Source organism: Canis lupus, chromosome 3 (genome assembly GCF_048164855.1).
Source record: "Canis lupus baileyi chromosome 3, mCanLup2.hap1, whole genome shotgun sequence".
Taxonomy (NCBI): Eukaryota; Metazoa; Chordata; class Mammalia; order Carnivora; family Canidae; genus Canis; species Canis lupus.
In genome coordinates, this window is record NC_132840.1 from 7206708 (window position 1) to 7233091 (window position 26384).

General features: G+C 44.3%; 2 protein-coding genes across 8 annotated transcripts in view; both read right to left on the reverse strand.

Annotated features, from left to right (window-relative positions):
- The window catches only part of GFOD2 (Gfo/Idh/MocA-like oxidoreductase domain containing 2), a 38244-nt gene extending 17750 nt beyond the window's left edge, over nt 1-20494 (reverse strand). Inside the window, exons 1-2 of one of the 4 annotated variants that reach the window (XM_072816056.1) lie at nt 20289-20440; nt 501-679 (exon numbers count right to left, since the gene is read on the reverse strand). The gene's annotated coding sequence lies outside the window, so the exon portion shown is untranslated. Of the gene's footprint in view, nt 1-500; nt 680-19375; nt 19566-19681; nt 20107-20288 lie in introns of those variants that run through there. The other 3 variants (XM_072816053.1, XM_072816063.1, XM_072816071.1) reach the window with 3 other exon arrangements.
- Nucleotides 20495-22827: 2333 nt separating this feature from the next.
- The window catches only part of RANBP10 (RAN binding protein 10), a 74452-nt gene continuing 70895 nt past the window's right edge, over nt 22828-26384 (reverse strand). For all 4 annotated transcript variants that reach the window (XM_072815810.1, XM_072815801.1, XM_072815818.1 and 1 more), the window contains one exon: nt 22828-26373. In XM_072815810.1, coding sequence (XP_072671911.1) covers nt 26243-26373 — 131 coding nt within the window. In that variant the 3' untranslated portion in view covers nt 22828-26242. The remainder of the gene's footprint in view (nt 26374-26384) is intronic.

Here is a 26384-nt window from a genome sequence, read left to right on the forward strand (position 1 = left end):
GCTCCTGGCACGGAGCCTGCTTCTCCCTCCTCCTGTGTCTCTGCCTCTCTCTCTCTCTATTATAAGTAAATAAATAAATATTTAAAAAAACAAAGAAGCTGGGATTTGTGGATTCTGTTCTTTCCAGACTGGTGGAATATTATCTTATCTTCTGTATGCCTAGCTCAGGGAGCCACAGCTTCTTCAAAACCATAAGAAGAGACCTATTCCCCACCATTGGAGGGGAAGGGGGACAAATCCAGTCTGACCCCCATTTTTCTAAGTTGTAGAACACAGTCACATCCATTCCTTTATCTATGGCTACTTTTGTAATAAATACAACAGCAAAGTAGGTGACACAGAGACCATATGGCCCACAAAATAAAAAATACTTACCATCTGGCTCTTTACTGAAAAGATTTGCTGATCCCTGCCCTATCCCATGGGCAATGAAGCTAGGAGCTCCAAGTGATAGAATATAGTCATGAAGGTAGCCAGGATTGATAAAAAGAACACCCTACCTGTGTGTGTAAGGAGTCACAGATTCTGGGAATTCTGGTGTTAGTGCATAATGTCAGAGAGATCGTTTATTCCTCAGGCAGTTTGAGTAGGAGTCAGACCCTGGGCAGAAGGCGCCTGTGAATCCTTCCCTATCAGATGCAACACCCAGAACTAAAACCTGTATTTCTCACAGCCTCTCCTGCAAAAAAAAGATATATCTTAAAAAGATAAATATATTAAGAAGGTACAGTTTGGGGATCCCTGGGTGGCGCAGCGGTTTGGCGCCTGCCTTTGGCCCAGGGCGCGATCCTGGAGACCCAGGGTCGAATCCCACATCGGGCTCCCGGTGCATGGAGCCTGCTTCTCCCTCTGCCTATGTCTCTGCCTCTCTCTCTCTCTGTGTGACTATCATGAATAAATAAATAAAATCTTTAAAAAAAAAAAAAAAGAAGGTACAGTTTGGTAGAGCTTCTAGGAATGTTCTTTAAAGGAGGTACTCAAAAAAATAAAATAAAATAAAAAATAAAGGAGGTACTCTGGGGCGCCTGGGTGGGTCAGTGGTTGAGCATCTGCCTTCGGCTCAGGGCATGATCCTGGCTGGGATCCAGGATGGAGTCCCACATCGGGCTCCTTGCGGGGAGCCTGCTTCTCCTGCCTAGGTCTCTGCCTGTCTTTTATGAACAAATACATAAATAAATCTTAGAAAAAAAAAAAAAAAAAAAGAAAACATGAAGTGTTCCAATCCGTGGAAAAAAAAAACAAAAGGAGGTAATCTTCATTGACAGGCACCTTTCCCCCTCTTTCTCCCTTCTTTCTGCCTGAAATGCAGATTCTATGGGTGGAGCTGACATAGTCAAATGACCACCAGGAGGCAACTTGAGGATGGAACAGAAATTCCTGCAGACACTGGCACTGGGATGGTGAATCACCCTCAAGGAACTCCATTTCATGGACTAGACAGGCATGTAAACACATTTGTTATTCAGTATGACAGGTAGAGCAACAGAAATCTGTGTGTGGCATAGAGAACAGTCATCATTAACAGGGGCCACTGTTGGTGTGCAAGCAGGAAAGGCTTCCTGGAAGAGATGATGTAATAGACCCAAGTTGGTCAGAAAGACAAGAGGTCATGTGGCCTCTCCAACATATCCAATGACAGGACCTTCCCTTTATTGGTGGCTTGCTTCTGTTCCGGGGCCATTTCAGTCAGAAAACTCTTCTGTGGATGGACCTGAAGTTCTACACTGGGGAACTATCTGTGGTGATGATGATGAGGACTTTTTTTTTTTTTTTAAGATCTTATATATTAAAAAAAAAAAATCTTATATATTTATTCATGAGAGACACAGAGAGAGAGAGAGAGAGAGGCAGAAACACAGGCAGAGGGAGAAGCAGGCTCCATGCAGGGAGCCCGATGTGGGACTCGATCCTGAGACTCGATCCTGGGATTCTAGGATCACGCCCTGGGCCAAAGGCAGGCGCTAAACAGATGAGCCACCCAGGGATCCTGTCTGTGATGTTTCTAATGAACCTGTCATGTTTCCTCTAAACTTCCTAGGTGGTGGTAGGTCATTTGCAAGATGGCCACAATAACTCCCTTTTTTGTTTTCATGCCATCAGGTAGTGAAATAACTTCCCACAATGACTTTGGACTTAATCATGTCACTTGCTCTGGCCAATGGCACATTAGCAAAATGACATAAGACGTTTGAAAACTACTTGTGCATGAAGGCTTGCTCTCTCACTGCTCTTCGGTTCTCCTGGGCCATTGCCATGTGAACAAGCCCAGGTCACCCTGTTGGATCACAAGAGACATGTGACCAAAGTCATCCTCATCCTGCCCCATCTGATACAAAGCCATCTGCCAGTTATGAGTGAGACGACCTCTGGCCATCCAGTTCCAACTGAGCTGACCCAGATCAGAACCACCACCCAAATCGCCCAAAGAATTAGGACAAAATCAAAATCAAAACAATACATTGTAAACTTTTAACTCATACAATATTATATGTCAATTATATTTTAATAAACCTGGAGGATAAAAGAGTGACTCATGGGAAATATTTGTTTGAAACTACTGAGTTGTGATGTTTGTTGTTAATTGTTGGTTATATAGCAAAAGCTTTCTGATACACTCCTTTACACACAAAAATCCCCTACTTCCCTTGGGCCTTCCTCATATGCTCTATCAGAAGAGCAGCATAGGGCCAAGACTGCTCTGTTTGCCCACTCTCTGGTTTATCATCAACACCCTGAAAGAGAGCCCCCAGAACTAACTGTCATATCCTGAGCATACTCTGTCTTGGCCTTCTTTCTCTGGTTACTATACTCCTATTATGCAGCTTACATTCATTACAGAATTTAGACAGCCATGTCATCCTGACCCACAGTAAGATTCTTCTCATGTCCCAATAAATATTCTGCACTTGTATCATCAAGTTTTCAAAATGTTTAATTGTGGTAAAATGCATATTAACATAAAATTTACCATTTTAAACTTATAGTTCAGTGGCATTAATAACATTCATATTGTTACACAACTATCATCTACCATCCATCCATCCACAGAAACTTTAGATTCATTAGACAACACCACCCTAACCCCAACATCACCCTACCCCACCAACACCCAGCAACCACCATTTTACTTTCTGTTTCTGAGTTTGACTCTCTAGGTGGACTACCTCAAATAAGTAGAATCCTATAATACTTGTACTTTTGTGATTGGTTTATTTTCTTTAGTATCAGGTCCTTAGTATCAGGTTCATGCGTGATGTAGCATGTATCTAAATTTCCTTCCTTATTAAAGCTGAATAGTATTCCATTGTACATATACACATTTTACTTATCCATTCATCTGTCCATCAATACTTGGGTTGCTTCCACATTTTAGCTATTGTGAATGATGCTATGATCATGGGTGTACAAATCAGTTTTTTTTTAAGATTTTATTTATTCATGAGAGAGAAAGAGAGAGAGAAATTCAGAGACACAGACAGATGGAGAAGCAGGCTCCATGCAGGGAGCCCGACATGGGGCTTGATCTCGGGTCTCCAAGATCCCGCCCTTGGTTGAAGGCAGCGTTAAACTGCTGAGCCACTGGGGCTGCCCCCAAATCATGTTTTTTTTTAAAAAAATATTTTATTTATTTATTTGAGAGAGAGAGAACAAGGAAGGAGGAGAGGCAGAGGGAGAAAACTGATTTCCCACTGAGCAAGGAGACTGACCCAGGGGTCGATCCTAGGACCCTGGAATCATGACCTGAGCCTAACGCAGATGCTTAACTCACTGAACTACCCAGGTGCCCCCAAACTAGTTTATCTGAACCAAACTTTAAAAGTTTCCTCTAAAAAATATAAAATAAAATAAATAAAATAAAATAAAATAAAATATTTCCTCTAATAAATGTCATTTAACTTAGGCATTTGTCAATTGAGATATTTTTGAATATTTATTCACTATTTGCACCAGCTTTGTATCAGTTGCAAATATGATCAGCAGGCTATGTTCTTCAAGCCAAAACAGCTATCTTTAAATATTATATTGTGACCAAATGCACACACAGGAAATCTGAATTGACCAAAATCTCAAGGTCAGAAACCAATTGCATGAGGTTTAGGCATCCAGCACAATTAGCCCTTGATAAATGTCTGTTAGATGATGTGTCCTTTATAAATCCATATACCTTTCAGTGTTCAATGGTTGCCTTTCCCTGTGTTCAGAGGTCATTTGTTTAATACAATGTTCTAATATTTTTCTGAGGAATCGTCTCTGAAAACTGGGAAAAATGCTGCACCTCGTCCATCTTCTGGTATCTCCCTCTGCTTTATAATGCCTCAAAAATTTGTTGACAGTATATGGGGCTATATATAGCATGGTCACCTGCTAATATTCTCAGACTCTAAGGAGGTAATTCAAATGGATCAGGAGAACAAAACTGTTCTGAGAACTGGGTATCCTCCCTTCCCTGAGCCTGCTTTTTCCAGCTACGTCTCCCCCCTCAACCCCAGCTAAGTCTTTAATAAAAGGAGAAATATAAAAAAATAAAAAGGGATCCCTGGGTGGCGCAGCGGTTTGGCGCCCGCCTTTGGCCCAGGGCGCGATCCTGGAGACCCAGGATCGAATCCCACATCGGGCTCCCGGTGCATGGAGCCTGCTTCTCCCTCTGCCTGTGTCTCTGCCTCTCTCTCTCTCTGTGACTATCATGAATAAATAAATAAAAAATCTTTAAAAAAAAATAAAAAAATAAAAAATAAAAAAATAAAAAAATAAAAGGAGAAATATAAGAGAGGAATTCAGTAGTTAATGTTTTGTCTGTCAGATTATTCTCTATTTATCCTCACTACCTCTCAGTATATCTTTAAGAATTCTTTTGATTAACTGCAGGTTTTTTTCAATCATTATTACTTGTTCTGAGATTGTGTCTCCCTGATCCTATTAGAAGCATCCAGCTCTTCAGTAGCTTGCAGATGGATAGTGTGGGTGGTTCTAGCCAAGCTATTTAAAATGTACCTATAATAGTTTGCCCTGTAACTATTCTTTTTTAAATTACAAATTATGCTTTCTATTTTTCAGTGCCAGGCTTCAAAAAGAACCATTAGGGATTTCTTTTTTTTTTTTTTTTTTTTTTAGGGATTTCTATAGATAAAGTTACTGCCTTGTAATACTATCTTTAATAAATTTTTAAAAAAAGATTTATTTATTTATTCATGAGAGACATGAGAGAGAGAGGCAGAGACACAGGCAGAGGGAGAAGCAGGCTCCACACAGGGAGCCCGATGTGGGACTCGATCCCAGGACCCTGGGATGATACCCTGAGCCGAAGGCAGACACCCAACCACTGAGCCACTCAGGTGTCCCTCAACCTAATTTTATTTTATTTTATTTTTAAATTTTTAAAAAAATTTATTTATTTATTTATTTATGATAGAGAGAGAGAGAGAGAGAGAGAGAGAGAGGCAGAGACATAGGCAGAGGGAGAAGCAGGCTCCATGTACCGGGAGCCCGATGTGGGATTCGATCCGGGGTCTCCAGGATCACGCCCTGGGCCAAAGGCAGGCGCCAAACGGCTGCGCCACCCAGGGATCCCCCTCAACCTAATTTTAAAACAGACTGTGACATTAGCTTAGAGAATTATAGTCTATGTTTCAGGTGCTTATGTATACAATGACACATATAATTTATGCAAATTGATTCATTAATAAATACTTATTTTAATTATCTACTATTGGCCATGCCTGGCAAAGCATGTTGGTGAGCAGAGCAGATAGTTTCTGCCTGCAGAGTTTACAGTTGAGCAGGAGAGATAAGACAAATCATTACATAAATATGTCATTATAATTTGAGATAAGCAGTATAAAAGCAAAGAACAGGGTACTCTGAGAGTATTCAAAAGGGTATGAATTAACTTTCTTTAAGGAAACATTGGGCTCCTGGGTGGCTTAAGGGTCTGACTTTTGATTTTAGTTCAGGTCATGATCTCAGGGTTGTGAGACTAAGCCCCCTGCAGGGCTTCACGCTGAGTGTGGAGCTGGCTTAAGATTCTCTTTTGCTTTTCCTCTGTCCCTCCATCCCTATAATTCTTCTCCAAAAAGAAGGGGAGGGAGGAGGAAGAAGTAGTAGGAAGGAGGAGGAGATGTATGCACATTAAATTACATACCTGTATTGCACTTTGAGTACCACATGAGAAAGGCATTACCCACACTCCAGGACTGAATTATGAAAAAACAATGATATGTTGGTAGTTCAGTAAAAAAAGAATACAGCAGCCCAATGGCTTTAAAAAGCCAATCTGTAATTGGCAGACCCTCCTTTCTCCCAGAGTAGTGTTTAAGCCTCTACCTAACAATATTTCTTCAGTATAAAATGGGTCTGGGAGGGGGGGGGTGCCTGGTCAGTACACTATGTGACTCTTGACCTCAGGTTATGAATTTGAGCCCCACAATGGGCACAGAGCTTACATTTAAAAAAAAAAAAAAAAAAAAGAAGGCAGCCCAGGCGGCTCAGTGGTTTAGTGCTGCTTTCAAGACTAGGGTGTGATCCTGGAGACCCAGGATCCAGTCCCGCATCGGGCTCTCTGCATGTAGCCTGTTTCTCCCTGTGTTTGTGCCTCTCTCTCTGTGTCTCTCATGAATAAATAAATAAAATCTTTATTTTTTATTTTTTTCAAAGGTTTTATTTATTTATTCATGAGAGACAGAGAGCGAGGCGCAGAGACACAGGCAGAGGGAGAAGCAGGCCCCATGCAGGGAGCCCGACATGGGACTCGATCCCAGGACTCCAGGATCACACCCTAGGCTTGAAAGCAGCACTAAACCGCTGAGCCACCAGGGCTGCCCCAAATAAAATCTTTTAAAAAAAGGAAAGGGGGGGGGGGCAGCCTGGGAGGCTCAGTGGTTTAGCGCCGGCTTCAGCCCAGGGCGTGATCCTGGGGTACCGGATCAGTCCCAAGTCGGGCTCCCAGCATGGAGCCTGCTTCTCTCTCTGCCTGTGTCTCTGCCCCTCTTTCTCTCTCTCTGTATCTCTCATGAATAAATAAATAAAATTATTTATTTATTTGTTTGTTTGTTTGAGACACAGAGACACAGGCAGAGAGAAGCAGGCTCCATGCCGGGAGCCTGACGTGGGACTGGATCCCGGGACTCGATTGCGCCCTGGGCCAAAGGCAGGCGCCAAACCTCTGAGCCACCCAGGGATCCCCTAAATAAAATCTTAAAAAAAAAAAAAAAAAAGGAAAAATAAAATGAGTTTCATCTCAGATTGAAATGTTCAGAATTTCAAACTGCCAAATGTGCAAATAGCTTAATGCTATGCCTTCAAGGCACCGTGGCCAACAATCCTACAGTACTGGCCATTAATACTTCAGCTACCTGATATTTGTCAAATACAATTAAAATGCTGCAAAATCCAAGAGCCAATTCTCATCCTCATCCCACTTTGAGGCTGGTAGCAGCAGGAGGATATAGCATGTTCGACTCTCTTTGAAACATTTCTTTAACTTCCAGAACACAAATTTCTCCTGCTGTTCTATCTCTTTGACTACTTCTCAATCCTCTCTGCTAGTTTTTCCTGATAATGACTTTGGTAACCATGATTATCCTATTCAGTCTCATGGCTTAAATATATATATTATCTATTTTCTGAGGCCTTGCAAAGTTTTAAGCCAGGTCCTCTTTCTTAAGCTTCAGACTAGTATAAACAACTGCCTATCTGATATTTCAACTTGGATTTTTATTTCATTTTATTTTAGTAAATACCATACCCATTGTGGAACCCAATGCATGGCTTGGACTCACGATACTGAGATCAAGACCTGAGCTGAGATCAAGAGCCAGATACTTAACCAACTGAGCCACCCAGGTGCCCTAAATGTTTATATTAACAGGCATCCCAGACTTAATATGTCGAGACTGAAGCTCCTGGAATTATCCACTCCCGCCCCAACTTGCTCTTCCACAATGGATTCTACTCCCGCCCCAACTTGCTCTTCCACAATGGCTTCATCTCAGAAACTGGTAACACAAATCTTCTAACAGCTCAAGTCAAAATCTTGGGAATAATCATTGATTCTTATTTTTTTTCTCACACTTCAAATCTGATCCATTAACAAATCTTGCTGGATCTCTACCTTCAAATATATCCTGAATCCAAGCATTTCTCACAACTCCTATAGCTACCACTTCAGTTCAAGTCATAAGCACCTCTGTTATCTACATTATTAAAATAGCTAAGTTAGAGGATCCCTGGGTGGCTCAGCAGTTTGGCACCTGCCTTCAGCCTGGGGCATGATCCTGGAGTCTTGAGATCAAGTCCCATATCAGGCTCCCTGCATGGAGCCTGTTTCTCCCTCTGCCTGTGTCTCTGCCTCTCTCTCTGTGTCTCATGAATAAATAAATTAAATCTTTAAGAAAAAAATAAAATAGCTAAGTTGGCACTCTACCCTAACCACTCTACCTCATACTGCACCCCAATCTATTCTCAACACAGCACTGAGAATAGTAAATCAATTAAAATGTAAGTCAGAACAAGTAATTTCTCTACCTAAGCCCTCCAGAGGCTTCCCATTTCTTTTGGAATAAAAGCCAAAGTTCTTCCACTGACCTACAAGGTCCTTCCTACAAAGTCTGTCCTCATTCCCCTCCTCCTTTTATCTTTTTCAGCTATGTCCTATTTCTCTTTCCCTTGGTCATTCTGCTCCAGCCACAGTGGTTAGTACTGACTATATTGCAAATATGCGAGGTATGCTCCCGTCTCAGGACCTTTGCACTTGCAGTTCCCTTTTCTGTATACATAGCCACTTGGCTTACTTTCTCCCTCAGTTCTTTCAGGCCCATACTCAAATGTTATTTGATATTGTATCAGAAACAAGTTATTTCCTCAATGTATGTCTCCCCCAACCACTCCTGCTAGAACATATGCTTAAGACAGGGAATTTTTTTTTGTCTCTTTTATTCATTATTGTATTCCCAGTACTTAGAACAAAGCCTGATATATAGTGGGTGCTCAATAAATATTGCTGAAAGGATTAAAGATTTCAGATCTTGGGCAGCCCCGGTGGCGCAGCGGTTTAGCGCCGCCTGCAGCCCAGGGCGTGATCCTGGAGACCTGGGATCAAGTCCCACATCAGGCTCCCTGCATTGAGCCTGCTTCTTCCTCTAACTGTGTCTCTGCCTCTCTCTCTCTAGCTGTGTCTCTATGAATAAATAAATAAAATCTTAAAAAAAAAAAGATTTCAGATCTTGTTAATAAACCAAGATGTATATACTGAACTCAGAAGAACTTTATAATTCAGTAGAGTCTTACCATACGTTCACCAATATAATAGAGATTACTTACATCACTAATCTAAGTAGTTTGAGGCAAAATCTGATTTACTGGTTTAGAAAAGAAAACAAGCATCATATGACAACAGAATACCTCTACCACTTGGGATCAGGAAAATGAGCTGCTGCTCTGAGTCTTAAACTACAACTTGACCACTAAGGAGGTGTCCTCACCTAGAACTTACTCTCCCACTAACATCCCTCCTCCACATGACTCATACTTACTAGTTAGCTCAATCCCCTGTGGTCAAGTTTCCTCCCTCTAACAGAGAAGCACAATGTATGTAAAGGGCCTTGTAGGACCACAATGACCCAGCACTTAGGGATTTTGCTCCAATATCAACAGACAATTGTGAGGGGAAGACAATTAAGAGTGGACTCAAACAGGTGACAGTGATTCAGTCCTAACCAGGTCATAAGGAGCCTGGTTACAGTGAAGCATTCCTGCCCCTACAGCCAGCCCATCACTACATTTCACTAACCGGATTAAGTGCCCCTGAAATGGATCCACTGTTCTGGTTCCCTAACAGATACCTAATGTTTCTCCTGGTCTTGACCATTTCCTTCCCTAGACTGTAAAAGCCCCTAGGATAAAGCCCAAATTCCTTGATAATGTTCACAAAACATCTCCCACAGTGAGGTGGACCCTTTCCCAGATCTCTACCCTACTACTTTCCCCTTATACTGCATTTAACATGCTAGCAGCTATCATATCTAGCTCCTTCAGTCTTGCTCTGAGGTTCTGGTCCAAGCTGTTTACTCTGCTTGGAACAATCTTTTCTTACTTCTTCAGGCTAACTCCTTCTGAGATGTGGCAGTTCTCCATTTAAATATCACTAATTCTTTTCCTTTTTTTTTTTTTTTTAAGATTTTATTTATTTATTTCAGACGGTGGGGGTGGGGGAGAGAGTGCGCGCACAAGTAGGGGGAATGGAAGAAGGAGAAGCAGACTCTTGGCTGAGCAGGGAGTCCAATGAGGCACTTGATTCCAGGACCCCAGGATCATGACCTGAGCTTCAGCCATCCAAGTGCCCTAAACATCACTTCTTTAGAAATCATGCCTAGCCTGGGTTAAGTGAGTCAGCTCAGTTCACAGTAGCTTTGGATTTGGTTTTCAAAGTGCCCATCACTCTTTCATTGGATCATCTATTTAGTGTCCATCATCCTGTCTACCTCACACCGTGGACCTGTCAACTGTCACAGAACACAGTGCCTGACACAGAGTAGCTGCTGAGTACTACCTGAAGAATGAACATATGAATGAGTAGTGTGAGAATGAATAAATCAGGAAGTCAGGTTAAAGCCTGTATTGATAGTGCACTAACTAGAAGGCAACAGCTTTTCCTGCCTAATTCCTTCTTTGCCTTTCTGATTTTAAACAAACATTTAAAAAATTATTTAAAATATCAAATAGTATTATGTTTATATATTATTTAAAATATTTAAAATATATTTAAAATATTAAAAAATCTTAAGAGTATAAGCTACTTTTTTTAAAGATTTTTATTTATTTATTAATGAGAGACACATAGAGACAGAGTCATAGGCAGAGGGAGAAACAGGCGTCCTCTGGGGAGCCCGATGCGGGACTCGATCTCAGGATCCCAGGATCACGACCTGAGCCAAAGGCAGACGCTTAACCACTGAGCCATCCAGGCGCCCCTAAGCTACTTTTTTTTTTTTAAAGTAAGCTCTATGCCCAATGTGGGGCTTGAATTTATAACCCCAAGATCAAGAGTCACATGCTCTACTGACTGAGCCAGCCAAGCACCCCAAGTATAACCTTTGAATGGTGCCCCAGAACTGAGACAGTGGAACATTATTACCAAAGGAGAAGGGCATGGAGGCTTAACAACCAGTCGCAAAGGGATCTATAACATGAGAGTCTAATGTCGAATTCTTGAGCATGATAAAGGAGACAAAACCATGAAGGACAATTTTAATTGTTGTTCTGCAAAACTGAGGACAAGTTGGGGAAATAAGCAGGAATGCCTTCTATGTGGCCTTCAACATCAGTCATGTACCAAGAATTAATTAGGAAGATGTATCTAACACATCTTCCCCGCCCTCCTTTTTGGCACCCCTTGACAGCTGGAATTGAGCCAGTGTGGCAGATAGGCGGTCAATGTCTGAATAGAAGAGCCAGACCCAAAGAGGGAAGACAACCACACCCCATTATCAGAACCTGGGCATGAGAGGAAGGCGAACTGGGGCTGGGGGCGGGGGCCAGGGCTGGGGTGGTGGTAGTATCAGCCTGAGTTAGAAATGGCATGTTCGGGCAGCCCCTGCCCAGGTGGCTCAGTGGTTTAGCGCCGCCTTCAGCCCAGGGCATGATCCTGGAGACCCTGGTCGAGTCCCAAGTCGGGTTCTCTGCACGGAGCCTGCTTCTCCCTCTGCCTGTGTCTCTGCCTCTCTCTGTGCCTCTCATGAATAAATAAATTAGAAAAAAAAAAAAAAAAAAAAGAAAGAAAGAAAGAAACTGCATATTCCCTGCAGCATGTACTTAAGAGTCTGATATGGTAGCATGAATGCTTTCAGCAGGACTGCTTTCAGATAGATGTCAAAGTGTTTCTTTACCTGCATTTATGTTACCATTAAAAAATAAAAGCCAAACTAAAGAAGCAGGTGTTGAGTTTTATAAATTAGTTATGATAAATGTTTCAGTCCCTGGGTTTCAAAGATCCAGAGGCTCTCTGGAGAAGATTTTGTTTTCGTAGGATTTGTTTATTTTAACAGTGCCTGCACTGACTCAGTGACATGGTCACAGATTCCTGCCTTTTCATTGAGAACAAAAACAAACAGGACAAAGGAAAGAAATGCAATTCCCTCAGCTCCACAAGCTGACATGGTGGTAAATTGTCAGGCAGCTATCACAGGATGAGAGCATACCCAGCGCTGGCCAAAGATGCCAATTCCCTGTCTCCCTGCCCAGTCCACACAGTGTCCCAGGAGGGCACTCATGAAAGACCTAATGACCTGTCCACTGAGGCAGAACTACCCAAAGTACAAGGTGAGCTAATTGGGTCATAAAGGAAAAATTTAACACCCACAGAGGTATCTAGATTGCTATTAGGTTTAAAAGTTAGCTTCAGCTGATGATTACAGTAGGAAAAAGTACTTATTTACCCACTATATCAATTATTTATTGCTTTTGAAAATCTAGCAATAACAAGATTATTTTTTTCTAAGAATGCTTTAGCAGTGAGTTCCAGATTGATATCACTCTGAAAACTCCATCCTCAGCCCTACTCTCTAGCAGAGCAACGTTAGTTAACCCTTCAATTTCACTATAACCTTCATGCATATTTTTTTAAAGATTTTTATTTATTTATTCGAAAGAGAGAGCACAAGCAGGGGCTGGGGAGAGGCAGAGGGAGCGGGAGAAGGGAGCTCAATGTGGGACTCCATCCCAGGACCCTGAGATCATGACCTGAGCAGAAGGCAGACACTTAACTGAGCCACCGAGGCGCGCCACCATGCAAACATTCTTTTTTTTTTTTTTTTTTTTTAAGATTTTATTTTTTATTCATGAGAGACACAGAGAGAGGCAGAGAAATAGGCAGAGGGAGAAACAGGCTCCCTGCGGGGAGCCTGAAATGGGACTTGATCCCAGGATTCTGGGATCATGCCCCTGAGCCAAAGGCAGCCACTCAAACGCTGACCCACCCAGGCATCCCCTATGTAAACATTCTTAACTTCCAATTTCCAGCCTCAACAACTTGTTCCAGCTCTAGCTCTACTAAATGTCTGTGTCTACTAGAAATCCCCACCTGAGTGACCTACCAGTTGCTCCCATCCCAAATTCGTCTTTCCTCTCAAACATGGACCGCCTCCTGTGCACTCTACCCCTTTCAATGGCACACCATCCAGTCACCAGAGTCCTCTTCTCATTTATTCCACAATATTTATAAGTGCCACAATGAGTCAGGCATTGTGCCAGGAGTTGGGGCACAGAGCAGTGATCCAGACAGGCTAGGTCCCTGGAGCTTAGTTTCCATTTCCTCCTACACCCACAGCTGAATACCAAGGAGTGATTTGACACAGGAACACAATGAGTGTTCAGAGATCTTTTACTGTGGCAGTCACGTGAACAAAGACTCTGCCTTTACTTTAAAATTACTGAGGTAAATATAAAGCACATCTGGCCACAATGCATGTGAGACGCCAACCCTTAGAGAGAAGAGTATTGCATACTTTGGTTTTGGTCTAGGGCCCAAGAAATGGCAAGTTTTTAATGATAATAAATGTTTTTCAACGTGCACACCTAATTTAACTGAGGTTTTCTGTTTTCCACCTTCTACATGGATAAAAGTACTCTTCTCCTGGAAAAACTGGTATTTCTATGGCAGTAAAAGACACTAGATCCTTTCCTTCTGGATTTCAGGTATAGGACATTCCTTTTTTTTTTTTTTTTTTTTTTTTTTAAGATTCTATGTTTTAAGTAATCTCTATACCCAACATGGGGCTCAAACTCACAATCTGTAGATCAAGAGTTGCATGCTTCACCAAATGAGCCAGCCAGGCATCTGTTGGACACAGAACATTCGTGGGGCACTGAGGAGCACAGCAACTCCGATCAGCATTTTCTACTGTTATATGGCCTGTGGTCACCAAAAAGGTTGTTTTTTTCTTTAAGATTTTATTTATTTATTCATGAGAGACACACGGAGAGAGGCAGAGACACAGGCAGAGGGAGAAGCAGACTCCTCACAGGGAGCCCGATGCGGGACTCAACCTCGGGACCAGGATCATGCCCTCAGCCAAAGACAAACACTCAACCACTGAGGCGTCCCAAGCATCTCCTTAGTATGCAGAAAACTGTTTCCCAGCTAGACCATGACCACACTCAGCTGTGGTTTCATTTAAAGATCTTCTAGCTGTTGAATGTGAAATCTAAAATAATCTAATCTAAGGACAGTCTGCTACACCATACTCTTTCTTCTTTTACTTTTTTTTGGGATGGATGGCTAATGTGTAATGAAGGAGGCTGGTTATAAAACATAGAATGTGTATAGGATATGCATTTCTGAAAAAAGCCATTCATTTTATATTTTAGGATTTTCTGACTATTGTTTAAATAATACATTATGTCTTGTCTTACTACTGAGACTCTAAGCTTTCAGGACCAAAATAGGGCTTTTACATGGTATTAAGGAGATAACAGACCCCCCAATCTCACACTTCCAGGTATTTTAGGAACATTCCCATACCACTTTGGAAATTACTTAAAGTCATTTAAATGGTTTTTGAATAATAATCTTAGTATATCAGGGCTATTAAGCGCTAAAAGAAAGAGAAACAACGATCGTTTTTCAAAACCACCATGACCAGAAGCAAGCCCAGGCCTGGAGGAACCAAAACAACCATTTAAGCACAATGATTTAATTTTGAAAATAACATCAGATAAGAAATACTATGTTCAATCATTTTCTCCAATGCTTCAAAATACAAGTCACTGGCACAGGAATATCAATGCAAAAGGCTGAAAAGTAACAGGAAATATGACTGATGTCTCCACCACTCCCCTTCTCCCTGACAATCAGAGGATGCCTAACAAGACAAACACATTCTACCTCACAGGCTGCCAGAGCCACTCCCAGAGCCACCCCCCCACCCCACCCCCGCAGAGAGACTAACCATTTCCCAGCAGGAACCACCATCAGACTACAGAAAACATTAACCACATGGAAACACCCTCTAAAAGCTTTGGAATACTGTGTTACAAAAGTGCCCATCAAAACACACCAAAGAGACCCTGAGGGACAAGACTATCTGTCATCGAGCACAAACAATCTCCCCAAAACAAATAAAAACAACAGTCTTAGGGACACCTGGCTGGCTCAGATGGGAGAGCATGCAACTTAATCTTAGGGTTTTAAGTTTGAGCCCCACACTGGGTGTAGAGATTACTTAAAAATAAAAATCTTTAAAAAAATAACGGTCTTAGAAAGCTGTATATGATGTGTACAGTGTACCCTTCAATTATACACATGTAAATTCATTATCTAGGTAACCACATTACTGTCTGGTTCTGACACCTGGAATAGGAAACAACAGTACCCTCTGTCAGCCTTTTCCCACAGCACTTTTTTTTTTAAAGATCTTATTTATTCATAAGAGACACAGAGAGAGGCAGCGACACAGGCAGAGGGAGAAGCAGGCTCCATTCAGAGTGCCCGATGTGGGACTCGATCCCAGGACTCCAGGATCATGACCTGAACAGATGCTTAACCACTGAGCCACCCAGGTGTCCTTCCCACAGCACTTTAATGAAGTCATTGAGTGATAAGGGGTGAAGGCCTACAGAGAGAAAGTAAGTTCCAAATCATCTTTTACACCAACAAGAAACTCTTAGAAGGGTTTATATTTTAAAATATATACTCATTATAGGGGTGCCTGGGTGGTTCAGTTGGTTGAGTGTCCTACTCTTGGTTTTGGCTGAAGTCATGCTCTCAGTGTCCTGAGATCAAGCCCTGTATGCGGCTCCACACTCAGTGGGGAATCTGCTTGAGATTCTCTCTGCCCCTCTCCCCCCCTTCTAATCAATCAATCAATATCCTTCAAATATATATGCTCATTATAGAAAACTGTTTTTCTCATGTTCTTTTTAGAAAGTTTTTACATTTAATATATGTGATCAAACTGTATATCATACCCATTTTGACATAAGCATTTTTCATGTTAATCAGTTTTTAAGGGTTATGTATTTCATGGACTACATGAACCAGTTTTTCATTTCCCTAGTGTTAGACAAGTGTCCTACTTTCAATTAATTTTGTTATAAATTATACATGTTAAGAAATTAACTTATATGATTTGCCTAACATTATCATTCATTCTTCTTTAAGATTTTATTTTATTTATTTATTTTTTTTTAATTTTTTTTATTTATTTATGATAGTCACAGAGAGAGAGAGAGAGAGGCAGAGACTCAGGCAGAGGGAGAAGCAGGCTCCATGCACTGGGAGCCCGATGTGGGATTCGATCCCGGGTCTCCAGGATCGCGCCCTGGGCCAAAGGCAGGCGCCAAACCGCTGCGCCACCCAGGGATCCCTAAGATTTTATTTTTAAGTAACCTCTACACTCAACGTGGGGCTTGAATTCACAACCCCAAGTTCAAGAGTCTCATGCTCTACCGAATGAGCCAACTGGGCACCCAGCATTCTAAGTAAAATAGAACTGTGAAAGTTATTAATAATGGTTTTGAGGTTGTAAAGTGATATGGTAAATCTCAAAGCCAGTAGAAGTATTTCCGGTTCTATTTTGGGGTTATCTGTTCTCATGAGAAACTGAGAGCTGACAGTTTGAGAGTTATCAGTTATCCCTGGCCAGAAAGGAGGATTGCATTCGATAGCCAGTTCCCATTCCTCAGAGCCTTCGTTCTGGATCCTTCATGTTTGAGGACTGATAGAAATCCTTACAGAATCGCTGTGAAAGGTGACGGGGTGGGGGTGGGGGATAAGGGAGATCTATCCTTCCAGCAAATTCCGTGTATCCTGGCTCTGAAGAGTGTGGCATTGTGTCACTGGCCACTCAAAACTGCCAGTATCTAGATAAAGGCAACTCTTCTACTTAAAGAAGGATCTAAAGAACAAGTGCTTAAGGATAGAGTTTGAGTGTATTTAAGTAACGCAGGAATAATCATCTCCTCCTTTTTAACGTTTAATCTCTATTTTCTAGGTGTTTATTTCCATCACTGTGAGATTGAAATATTTAACTCCATTTCTCATTTCTTTAGTGTCGACTTAAAGAGGGAGCTCATTCCTGACCTAATGGCTAATTCATAGTGTTAGTGGAGAAGTCTTAACAGCTTTCAGTTTTTCTTAATATTTCTTCTCATTCTAACTTTCATGAGTTCAAGCCTATTTCACGTATCTTTCAATTCCTACTTTTTAAAACATCTGACATTTAAAATTTTCAGGAAATTTGGATATTTGGACTCTCTCAGAATATAAAACTGCTACTTTTTAATTTAAGAAAAATGATGTTATTATATTGTACATGAATTCTCAAAAATAGCAAAATCTACAATTTTTTCCTAGACACTGTCCAATTCCAACAATGAATTTATCCTGAAATTGGACCTCCTAAAATAAACAGTGTGAGCAACTTGTCAGAAATCAGAAAGGCTCTTCTCCTACTTCTAAGTTAGTGGTCTCTGATTGATTCTTATGATGTTTTCTGAACAACAATGTCTGTGTTACAACTTACGTAAGGTGTCACTGCATCTCTAGTTCCTTTCTCCTACCTTGTAACTAGAAAATCAGTTCAGTGAAAGTAGATCCTGTTAGCATTACTGGTTTATCTGGTATGTTGGGCTGTTAAATACTGTTGATTACTTTATTACAGCTCAGATTTGATAACTGCCCTCAGCTGCCCCAGAAAACGGGGTGGATATTAAATAATTATTTGACAAAAGCTTCATTGCTATAGCAACAATGAAACATTTTGAGAGACTTTAAGTCCCTCTTTCTCTTTTGAAAACAAGTGTCTTTTTTATTATAGGAGCTCAAAAATTGCACACTAATCAATGGGGCAAACTCACCACACTTATGCAGTGCAGTATCTTCTTTCAACTGCTCATTCACAAAAGTATTGTCACTTACATTCAAAGCAGCCTCCCACGCCACGTCCAGCTCTGTAATCAGTAATTGCTCCCTCCCAACTTACCTTGATTTTGGCCTACTAGTCTTGTCTCTATCTGGGCCAGTACTAAAGCAATGAGGGCTTCTACAAAGAATACGATTTTCATAAAGCTTTTCTGACAGGATTTGATTAACAATGCCAATTTCCCCCACAGATTACAAACCCTTCTTTTTTTTTTTTAACCCTTCTGATACAAACCTCATTATCTCTCTAGAGGGATTTACACACAAAATTTTTTTTTTTAAGATTTTATCTGTTTATTCATGAGAGACACAGAGAGAGAGACAGGGAGAGAGAGAGGCGGTGAGAGAAGCAGGCTCTATGTAGGGAGCCTGACGTGGGACTCGATCCCGGGACCCCAGGATCATACCCTGGGCTGACGGTGGCATTAAACCGCTGAGCAACCCGGGCTGCCCCTACACAAAATACTTTCATAGATGAAAGAAAAATCAATAAAATGCACAGCCACAACATTATACAGATATGGTCTGGCATTGGTTTATGAACGTAAGACAAAATTTTGCTTCTTTTTTTTTTCTTTTTTAAATTTATGATAGACAGAGGGGGGGGAAGAGAGAGAGGCAGAGACACAAGAGGAGGGAGAAGCAGGCTCCATGCCAGGAGCCTGACGCGGGACTCGATCCCAGGACTCCAGGATCGTGCCCTGGGCCAAAGGCAGGTGCTAAACCACTGAGCCACCCAGGGATCCCCCAAAATTTTGTTTCTTAAACGAATCTGACCTCTATTAACATCACCATACTCTAAATGTATGTTATCACTCTGAGGGTCAAAGAAAATCTGCTGCAAAATCAAATATACACTGAAAATTAGTTTTAACAAGCTAGTAAGAAATTGATTCTATTGATTACAATAGAGACCATCTTTTAAAAAAAATCACACACTTTTTTCCACATTACAAATCTTTATGTCTTTTTTTGTGGGGGTGGGAGGTGGCATGGCTAATCCTACTATAGTGGATTCTAGTACTACTATAAAAATCATATATCTGAATTTTTCCAGCAAATCAAAATAACCGATCAGACCCGGACCATTCATTCCACAGGAAACATAGGGCAACCAGGTGGTAAGAGAAAGCCCTACAACAGAATTTTTATCCATAAAATGGGGAGCCCACTAACAGAACTGTCTGCCTAAAAATTTCACCTTAGTCCAGTCTCGAAATTCCTAGTCCAAAACCAGAACTTTTTTCACATTTTCCGCAAAATGGATGGCCTTAATTGAAACTCGTTTGTGCCCTGGTGTACGGAGCTTTTCAGGAGAAAAGAAGTTTCCTTATGAAGACACTTAAAGACAATCTAGCTTCCCCAACACTTAAAGACAACCATCTTCTCCATATCTCAATAGTATGTTTTAAGTGTCTTTTCTGATTTAAATAGCTGTTCCCCTCAAGTGAAGAAGGGTCTTACACCAACGGCTCTTCCTTCGGAGACCTTTGTGCTCCACAGCTTACAATGGTCTTCTGGGCGGTGCCCCAACTCCGTTCTGGATACTCAAAAGGGCACCCACTTTCTTCTACAAGATGGTTTATAACCTTTCCTGCTGTCCAGCCAACGCAGCTTTAAACTTTGCTATTCTTGTCCGGTTCTTCAGATTCGGCTGCAGCTCGGGAGGTAAACTCTTCACATAACCATTCGCAGCTCCTGATCTCCCCGCCCCCATTTCCTTCCTCCTCATTCATGTGATAACGTCTTGATGGGAACACCTTACCTCACCTTTTGTCTCCGCTAGTCCTTCTTCTTCCTTCCTGAGCTTCAAAGCTAGGCCAGGGCCATGGAGACGTGGCCGGTGGGCATTCGGTGACTGGCAGAGCCACCCGCGCTTTCTGGAGTGGCCCTTCTCCCATCTGCCACCTGAACATTCTTTCCTTAAATCAAGATTTACCCCCGAAAAGTCCCATCTCCCCTCTGAAAGACGATGGACCAGCGCCCTTTGTCTGACGCTTCCAAACCTCACATCCTTGACCACAAAGCTTCAGTCCTCACACAGGTAGGGTCTGCTCGGCGCAGGACAGGGAAGCCTAGGTTTCCGCGTCCCGTAAAAGGATGGGCTATGGCCGAGGTCCTTCCAGGAGCCAAAATTCTACAATTATACGAGCAAATCTGTAGGTCCTATTTCCGAGGCTGGGAGGGCCGACTCCGGGGCGACCCCCGAACTCGACCATCGCCCTGGCAGTTCGAACGGCCCCCTCCAACCCAGGGTCTGGGCAGCCCCGCCTCCGACCTCGGGCGCCGGGCCGCGGAGGAGGCCCGGTCGACGCCCGCCGGCTGCCGCGCCAAGCCCCCCTTCCAGCTCACCCGCCGCCGCCGGCCCGCCTCTCACCTGGCATGCTGGCATCGCCCGCCCCGCGCTACACTGGAGACCATGGGTCCGGGGGCGCCCAGCCCACCCGCCCGCCAAGAGGTAGGCTGGCGGGGCCGCGCGGGCCGCGGACTCCAACGCGCAGGCACCGGGAACGCGCCGCCTGGTTTCTAAGGAACCGGGAGCTCGGGAAAGGGAGGGGCGGGGCGGCTGGAGGTCTGCGCATGCTCCCTGACGGGGGTGGCCCTGCGCCGGGAGGGGCCGTGATCCGGGGCTGCGCATGCTCGCACTTTGGGGGCGGAGATTAAGTAGATGAGCCGGGGGGTTTGGTCCTTCATTTCCGGCGGTGGAGGCGACTGGGCAGGAGAGCCGCAGCCTCTGCTGCTTTCGGGTCCTCCCTTGGGGCATCGGTCGTGAGGAGGTTCTGGGAGCTGTGGTGGGCCTTGGCCTGGAATTAAGGAGGGGCTAGTTTTGGGACACCTGAGTGGCCCAGTGGTTGGGCGTCTGCCTTTTGCTCAGGGCGTGATCTCGGGGTCCTGGGATCGAGCCCCGCCCGCATCGGGGTCCCCGCAGGGAGCCTGCTTCTCCCTCTGCCTGTGTCTCTGCCTCTCTCTCTGTGTCTGTCATGAATAAATGAATCTAAAAAAAAAAAAAAAGATTTGGTGTTGGACACAACTCCCTGTTGTTGCAGAATGGTAGTTCTCTTGGAATCACTGACTTCTTAGCCTCCTGACTCCAACAACAATGACTCTCTTTTCTGCTCTCTGGTGCCTGTCTGGGCTTCTCTTCCTCCGCATGTTCTTTGGTTGTTTCAAAGATGTTAAGTGCTCCTACTGTGACCTCAGTCTTCCAGATCTGTTACTGGAGTCTCTGTTCCCCCAAGTAAATACCATTTTGTAGTAAGACCACTCTAGTTTACCATTACTCTGTCTGGTAAGCATTCGTGTAAAACAGGCTATGTTGGAAATGTAGGATTAGGGGTTATTTCAGCATGGGGAGCCCCCCCCCCCCGCTTTTCTGACTTCCGGTGAGAATCTGGGCCCCCACTTAGCTGGTATTATAAGGGTGTCCCAGACATCGTTCCAGATCAACCTATAATGATAGGACATGTCAGTGGAGTTGAGGCAGTTGTTCTTGTGAGAACTGACCAGCAGGGCTACCCCTGCTTTAGGAGACTGGACTTCCTGCCACTGCTGCCACCTTCTGAGCATGGAAGGCTCCCAGTGATGAGAAATTGTAACTTCGAACCTCCCTCTTCTGATGGGGTTTTAGCCCCTTAATCTTTCCTCCTGGATTCTCAACAGCCATGCAGAATCGAAGTGTGCTTGTGTTTGGTGTTTTTTACTGTCTCATGATTCACTCTAGAACAGTTTTTCAATAGTGGCACTTTTGACATTATGAGCCTAACTCTTCTTTTATAGGGGGCTATGCACTGTAGGATGTTTATAGCATCCCTGGCCTCTACCCAGTAGATGCCAGTAGCTCTCCAACCCAAGCTGTGACTATCAGAAATATCTATAGTCCGGGGGTTGGGGTAACTGGGTGACGGGCACTGAGCGGGGCACTTGATGGGATGAGCACTGGGTGTTACACTGTATGATGGCAAATCGAACTTCAATAAAAAATATCTACAGTCACTGCCAGATGTTCGGGGCGGGGGCAGAATCACTCCCTGTAGAAACTACTAATCTAGAGAAAAATTAATCTACTCTGGCTTTATTTATGGAACCAGGACTTTTGTGCTTAATCTAACATTCCATTCTTCCCTCGTTTTCCCTAAGAGAGTTCTGTCAAGTAACAGTCCTGTAAAATAACCAAGTGAAGGACATATGTACTATATCTATGTCAAGCTTGCCCTATATGTGCTTTAATCCTCTGCCTCCCTGGGGTGGGATTAATCACGTTAATGTGGGGAAACAAGCTTAGGTTAATTTTCTAGTTACCCAGTTAGTAAACAGCTGATCTAAGATTTTGAGCATGAGTACTTTCTCCTCAGACTGACAGGAAGCTAATCTCTAACCTCAATAACCCTCAGAAGCGCTCTGTCCAGTGTTTGGGATGAGTGTATTTGGACTCTTTTATTTTAAAAGTCTTATTTTATATTAAAATCTTATTTTGAGGGGTGCCTGAGTGGCTCAGTTGGTGCCTCCACTCATGATCCCAAGGTCCTGGGATAAAGCCCCTCATCCTTTGCTCAGTGGGGAGTCTCATTCTCCCCCATTGCCCCGTTTTTCTCTCTCTGATAAATAAATAAATAAAAATATTTAAAAATCTTATTTTGAGGACAGGAGGACCTGTGGTCCCTTTTTAAAGGTGAATTTGCTATTTTTCTTTGTCTCAGATGAAAGCTGTTTGGGTGGGGAGTGGAGAGAACTGAAGCCTAACTGCCTATCCTCTTGGGGTCTCACAAACACCTGAAGTCTTGAGGGTCCCTGAGGGCTATCAGGGCCTGGAAGCTTGAGAGGTGGGCCGAGAAAAGGCCAAACCCTCAGGACAGAGTGAGCCACACAAGAGGTGCCAACCCCAGTAAGACTCAAAACAGAGACCAGACAATCGGGACTACTCATGGATGTGTATTTTAATAAAAATAATTCTGTCAAAATACAACAGGAGTTTTTTTCATCTCTCAAGTACAATTTAATAGGATGTTTTGTGTTAGAATTCTCTCTAAACCCTCCCACGCCCACAAGTTTCATGCTAATGCCAAATATCAACTTGCGAGGACAAAGGCAGAACCAGTGTGCACAATGTGGAGGACATCTGTTTCAGCTGTAGTTACTAATGGAGGAAAACCCTATGCAAAGAGGCGGCACCTGAGGCATTCAGAGTCCATGAACAGGCCACAGGTCTGGTGCACGGGACTGGCGGTCAAGTAGGGCTCTGCTGCCTGGCTGCCACACGGCGTGCATACCTGAGTTGTGAGCAACCAAAGAAACTTTCAGCTCTGACAGTTCTCTGCCTCATCTTCTTTGTGCTTGCTTAAGGTGTAGGAAGGCGCTGGGTGGCTGGGCAGTCCCCCCTTCTCCATCTCTTGGTGTCCCTGTCCTGGTGGCCTACCCCCAGCCACAGATTTGTGTGAGGATCAGAGGTTCTGGCTGTCTTTGCGTGGTCTGCCAGTGTCCGCTCTGGAAGGAGTGACCATTTGGTGGCACAAGGGGGAAAGATAAATAGGGAAGGCTGCTCCCCCAGGGCTGGACAACCCAACGGAACCGGGTCTTCTTCCTGACCCCACAGGTCAAGTCCAGCCCTTCACTGGGGTTCCTCCCAGGTGCCTTCCCCACTGTTGGCTCCCGGAAGCAGGCTGGTAGGACTGGGTGTGCATAAGGGGCTCCTCTGGCTGGCAGGCAGCCCTGGACTATCCATGAGATAGTGGACTCAAGCAGCTTGGTTTTGGTCCTCTCCACGGCTTGTGGGGCAAAGGCTTATGTCCCAAAGGCAAGCTGTCCAACTGGGACAGAGAGCCCCTCTGGAGAGGAACAGAGTAAACAACTTGGACTCAGCTGAAACAGTGAGATAAGGCACAGAAAATGGGGAGGTGGCCATGGGTACTGAGCACGAGTCAGGAGGACACCCAACCCCAAGCACACACAGCTGCCCTGGGCCCTCTTGGGCCCTCTCTCAGCCGCTCCACAACTTAAGCCCATGCACCCATCCCCATCCCTGACACACCCCTGAAGGTACCAGCTGCTCAGATACTGCTGGGGCCTTCCCCAGCCTAAGCCCTCACCCGCCATTTAGCTTCAGGACTAAACAGTGTTGCACAAGCCAGAGGGATGAGGTTAGTCCCAGCTCTGCCACATAATTTGCTGTGTGACTTTGGTTAAGTCATTTAATCTCCTGGGCCTGTCTCATTATCTGTAAAAGGAGAGGACTGGTGGAGTAGATGTTTTCTGAACCCCATTCTAGCTGCAAAAGCCTCTAGTTTTAATTCCCCATCCTGCTCAGCTCTGACCATTTTAACAGCTTGATGTTTCTGGGTTTGGGGGCCAGACATCCCCAGCCTTGCACAGGATGAGGTTCTTTACAGACAACACCTCCTCAACAGGCCACAGTCTGTGGGGTGCCAGCTGAGGCCCTGGTGGGGACCAAGAAAAGTAGCAGCCTGTAGGATCAGGTCCCAAGGCAGAACCCTGGGAGAGCAGAGGGCCAGGGCCCTAACCCTATCACCAGGAGTTGGTCCAACTCAATCACTTTTCCTGTCCAGTTGTGGGCATGTCAGGCAATGAGTATCTCAAGCCATATCACCATCCCTGTGTCCGCTGCCAGAGAACAGGAATCTACTCAGCCCTTGCTGAGGCAGGGATTGGAAGTTCAATTTCTGGCCTTCCCCCTTTGCAAGGGCTGCCTGTGTGCTCTCTCTCACTGTGAGGCAGATAGGGAAATCCCAGCCCCTCCTGGTGCTCCTCTGGGTAGGCCTCCTCCCTTCTTCCTCCTGGGTAGTCAGTCCTCTCAATGGATGGCCTGCCCAAGTCCTAGCAGCCATCTCAGCCCTTCCTTTCCTGATTCCCTGATGGCAGTACCAGGACTGTTTTTGCCTCACCAGCTGTGAGGATCCATCTGAAACAGCTGGGGTGACATTTGTAGAGCCCATGAGGTCCCTTCCTCCGGCCAGCAAATACTCCTAATAGTCTTTTCTGAGAGTGGTTGGGGCCAAGCTGCAGGGAGCTGCCTGGCACAGCTGCAGCAAAGCCTGGCCTAGTAGGTCAAGAGTTCCATCCACTCCAGCAACTGGTGGCCCAAGAATCTGCCTCCACAAAGTCCTAGCTTCTCAACAGAAAGCACTGATTCCATCAGAGCTGTGCAGAGACGGTGAAGATCCAGGCAGAAAGAAGGCAGCCCCTGTACTCAAGGGCCTCTGTCCTGGAATGGAGACATCCTCCCCGCAGCCTGACACACAGCAGCTCTTGGGTCAAAGGCAGGTAGTTTCCAGGCAATCAATTTAGAGTAAATGAATTATTTGGCCATCTTAACAAGGGAAAATAGGATGTTGAAAGGGGGAGAAAGGGAGGGGCAAGGCAGGCAGTGAGAGGCAGGGAAGAATGGTAGATAGCGTGCTGGCCAAGGACCCTCTACTCTCTTGCTTCACCGTGTAACCCTAGGCCAACTCATCCCTTCTCTGAAGCCTCAGCCCTGTAGTTCTCTGCTCACCCCAGCTCTCAGGAGCCTAGGGACCCATACCTCTCAGATGCTGCAAACCAACTTAGCCTGACCTGTCTACTAAGTGGCCCCCAATGCCTATTGGGCTTCCCTAGGCCGCAGCTGGGCATATGACTCAACACAGGGGAAGCCTGAAATAAACTTATCACTTGGCTGAGGTGACAGAGATGATTCTTTTCTATGAGTTGGACTCAAATAAAAACATGGTGTCTGGACAGCCTCGCCCAAGAGGTGCTGGACCACTAACACTACGATAAATACTGTGTCTTTTTTTAATATATATATTTATATATATATAATCTCATTTTTTTACTTATGAAAATAATAAGCTATCACCAACTTGGATAGGCTTCATCACTAAATTAGCAGAAACCAGCTCAGCACAAGCTCTCCAGAGATAAATACTGGTGGCTCAGTCAGGAGGAAAAAAAAAAGATTAAAAAAACCCAACCCCTCCTCAAAAACAAGACCCCCCTTTCAAAGTAGAAGGCGCTACATGAGAGTAACCAGCCAATACTGTGTCAGAGGCCGCTGCACGTGAAGGGGAGAGAGAAACTGAGGGTGGGGGTGGGGGGAAGAAGGAAAAGGAAGAAGGAATGAAGGAGGGAGGGAGGGCAGGCAGGCAGGAAATAAAGAAGGAAGGAAGGGAGGGAGGGAGGGAAGGATGAAAGGACAGGAAAGGGAGTGGGGGAGGCCAGGCAGGAGGAATGGACTCTGCCCATGGCTTCCAGGTCCCTGCGCCAAATGCCTATGGAGGGCAGGGCTGCTCCAGCCCTGGGGCTGAGGGAGGGCCAGGTGGGGCCAGCTGGCATGGTCTGCTAGTGCAAGTAGTCGTCGACTCTGGCAAAGGAACAAGATCCCAGGCCTGCTCGGGCCATGAGCCGTAGACATTCAGATGCCTGACCCAGGGCGAGCATCAGAGGGGGCTGCTTTGGCAGGTTCTGAGACTCTGTGGAGGAG